Source organism: Cyprinodon variegatus, unplaced genomic scaffold (genome assembly GCF_000732505.1).
Source record: "Cyprinodon variegatus isolate N-32 unplaced genomic scaffold, C_variegatus-1.0 Scaffold1364, whole genome shotgun sequence".
NCBI classification, from domain to species: Eukaryota; Metazoa; Chordata; class Actinopteri; order Cyprinodontiformes; family Cyprinodontidae; genus Cyprinodon; species Cyprinodon variegatus.
In genome coordinates this window covers 120,370-122,462 of record NW_015151817.1, presented here as the reverse complement: position 1 = coordinate 122,462, position 2,093 = coordinate 120,370, and the positions used below count along the sequence as shown (strand labels likewise).

At 45.2% G+C, this 2,093-nt stretch overlaps 1 protein-coding gene across 1 annotated transcript in view; it reads left to right on the top strand.

The window, feature by feature from the left end:
• vwa8 (von Willebrand factor A domain containing 8) overlaps positions 1-2,093 on the top strand; it is a 107,069-nt gene that overhangs the window by 14,310 nt on the left and 90,666 nt on the right. Inside the window, exons 7-10 of the mRNA XM_015402540.1 lie at positions 172-221; positions 297-405; positions 487-591; positions 667-795. Of these exons, the coding sequence (XP_015258026.1) occupies positions 172-221; positions 297-405; positions 487-591; positions 667-795 (393 nt within the window). The remainder of the gene's footprint in view (positions 1-171; positions 222-296; positions 406-486; positions 592-666; positions 796-2,093) is intronic.

The window sequence follows — 2,093 nt, the reverse complement described above, 5'->3', positions numbered from 1 at the left end:
CCCCTCCCTAAACCAGTTTGAACCAGTTGGAGCTGCTGGGGTTTAGGTCACCTATCAGTCACAGTGATGTTAAACTGCCTCCTCCTGTTAGCATGTGGGATGGAGGCGGAGCTTTTAATGTCCGATCTGGGTCTTCATGGAGGTCAAAGGTTGTGGTGTTTCTATCTGCAGGACCAGCTGGAGCTGCTGTACTCAGCGGGGCCAAACGTTGCTGCTGAAAGGTAACCTTGGAGCAGCGCTGACCCTCGGTGGGCTTAACTTCAGCCTCTCATTAGGAGCTGTGCTCTGCTCCTCAGGGTTTCCCAGCTCCTGTCCCTCGCTACGACCCTGTGCTCCCAGGAATCTTCCGGTCTGGGCCTTCCTGATTTCCCAGTGGATAACCTGCCTGCTGCGCTCCATGTTCTGGTCAGACTGGGAGTTCATTCCTCGCTCTGTTTTCATATAAAACCCATTCCTAATGTTTAGTATTATTTCCTTCTGCTGCAGAACACGTTCCCCATGCTGTCCTCTCAGCAGCTTGTCCAGAGACTTTATCCCTACAAGAGCATCCTGGGAAAAGATGGACACACGGCTGTGGAGAGCGTGCTGAGTGTAAGGATTGAAAGGGCTGCGTTTCATTTCCCAGGAGAATGAGTCCTAAACACGCATCGTTTACTCTCCATGCAGCGCTTCGAGCTGTCAGACGGCCGCCGTCAGGCAGCGCCCAGCAGCGTTCTGAGCGTTTCCACATCCAGGGAAAGCGAAGGCCAGGCCGACGTCACCGTGCAGAGCGCCGGTGAAGAAGTCACCTTTCAGGTAGAGTACAGGACCACCTTTATCAGCAGGAACCTTCACTTTAGCAGCGAATCAGGTGATGCCAACATGGCAACTATGAGATTTCAGATGCCGAAAAAGCCCTGCTAAGCGAAAACCGTAGAAGGTATTCAAAAGATTGTTGTACTGTGAGCGTCAGCCATTGATTGGTGCATGTATGTCATTAATAACAATATTTATGAAGGTGTAAAAACGCGTATTCACATTCGTTTTTCTTCCCTCTTGTCGAAAATCAATGGAAAAACTGTCAAAATTTCCTGAACTTTCGGTCGGCCTGGAGGCGTTTTGAGGAAAAGAATAAATCCTACGATAATTCCAAAGACATTGTATGAAAGCAGAGACTTCAGTCTACAAAATGACCAAAAATAGTGACTCTAAAGATAAATATGCGGCCGTGACCGCTACTTCAAAACTTTTGATCCTTTTAAAAAAATGGCTGCCTCACATTCTGATAAACCACCTACTCTGAGTAGCTGGATTTTGGTTAGATTTTGTGGTGCTTTAAGGCTGATTTTTTAAAAACTGTAGCAGTTATTAACATACCGTCTTCAGTTTTTGAAAGATGAAGGATTTATCTACAAACTGAGCTTCAAACGGTGTTTCTAGGTGAATGTATGACCACACAGCAAAGGGTCAAAAATAGTGGATTTTTATGTTTTCTTTCTCCCCTCTCCCCATTTATTCCTACGGGATTTTTATGCAAGGTTTTTGGCGAATTACGTCACCATGGTAACTCCAATCACTTAAGTAATAACACCCACGCGGAGATCAAGCCGGACATTTTGACACCCATATTGCAATGGCATTCTATGCCCCTTGCATTACAGGCAATGAAAATTACTCTGAATTAAAAACACTGATTATTTATTGAACAGGATGGAATCATTTCATAATTAAAGAACTTTCGGAAGTTTAAAGTCTGGATATGAGCGGACTTTTCCTTTAACGAAGATCATCATCCAACTTTCCTGCTGAAGATACTTCCTCTGTCAGTCCAGAAAACATGATAGAGAAATACATCAAAGGTCAGAGCGATCAGCTTTCAGATTAGGTTCCCATTAGCAGATGGAGAAAAAACAAAATCTGAGTCCTGAGAGGAGAGGATTGCTTCCCGGTCCGTCAGTACGAGTCTAGAATGTGACGTTCGGAGTGTCGGTACAAACAGAAGAAGATTCAGGATCATCTCTGGACTCTTTAGCCTGGTGAGACCATCCTGATCTCGCGAGCTTTCAAAGTTTCACTCACAGATCAGTCTGGAGACTCTCCGTTGAAGAAAATTT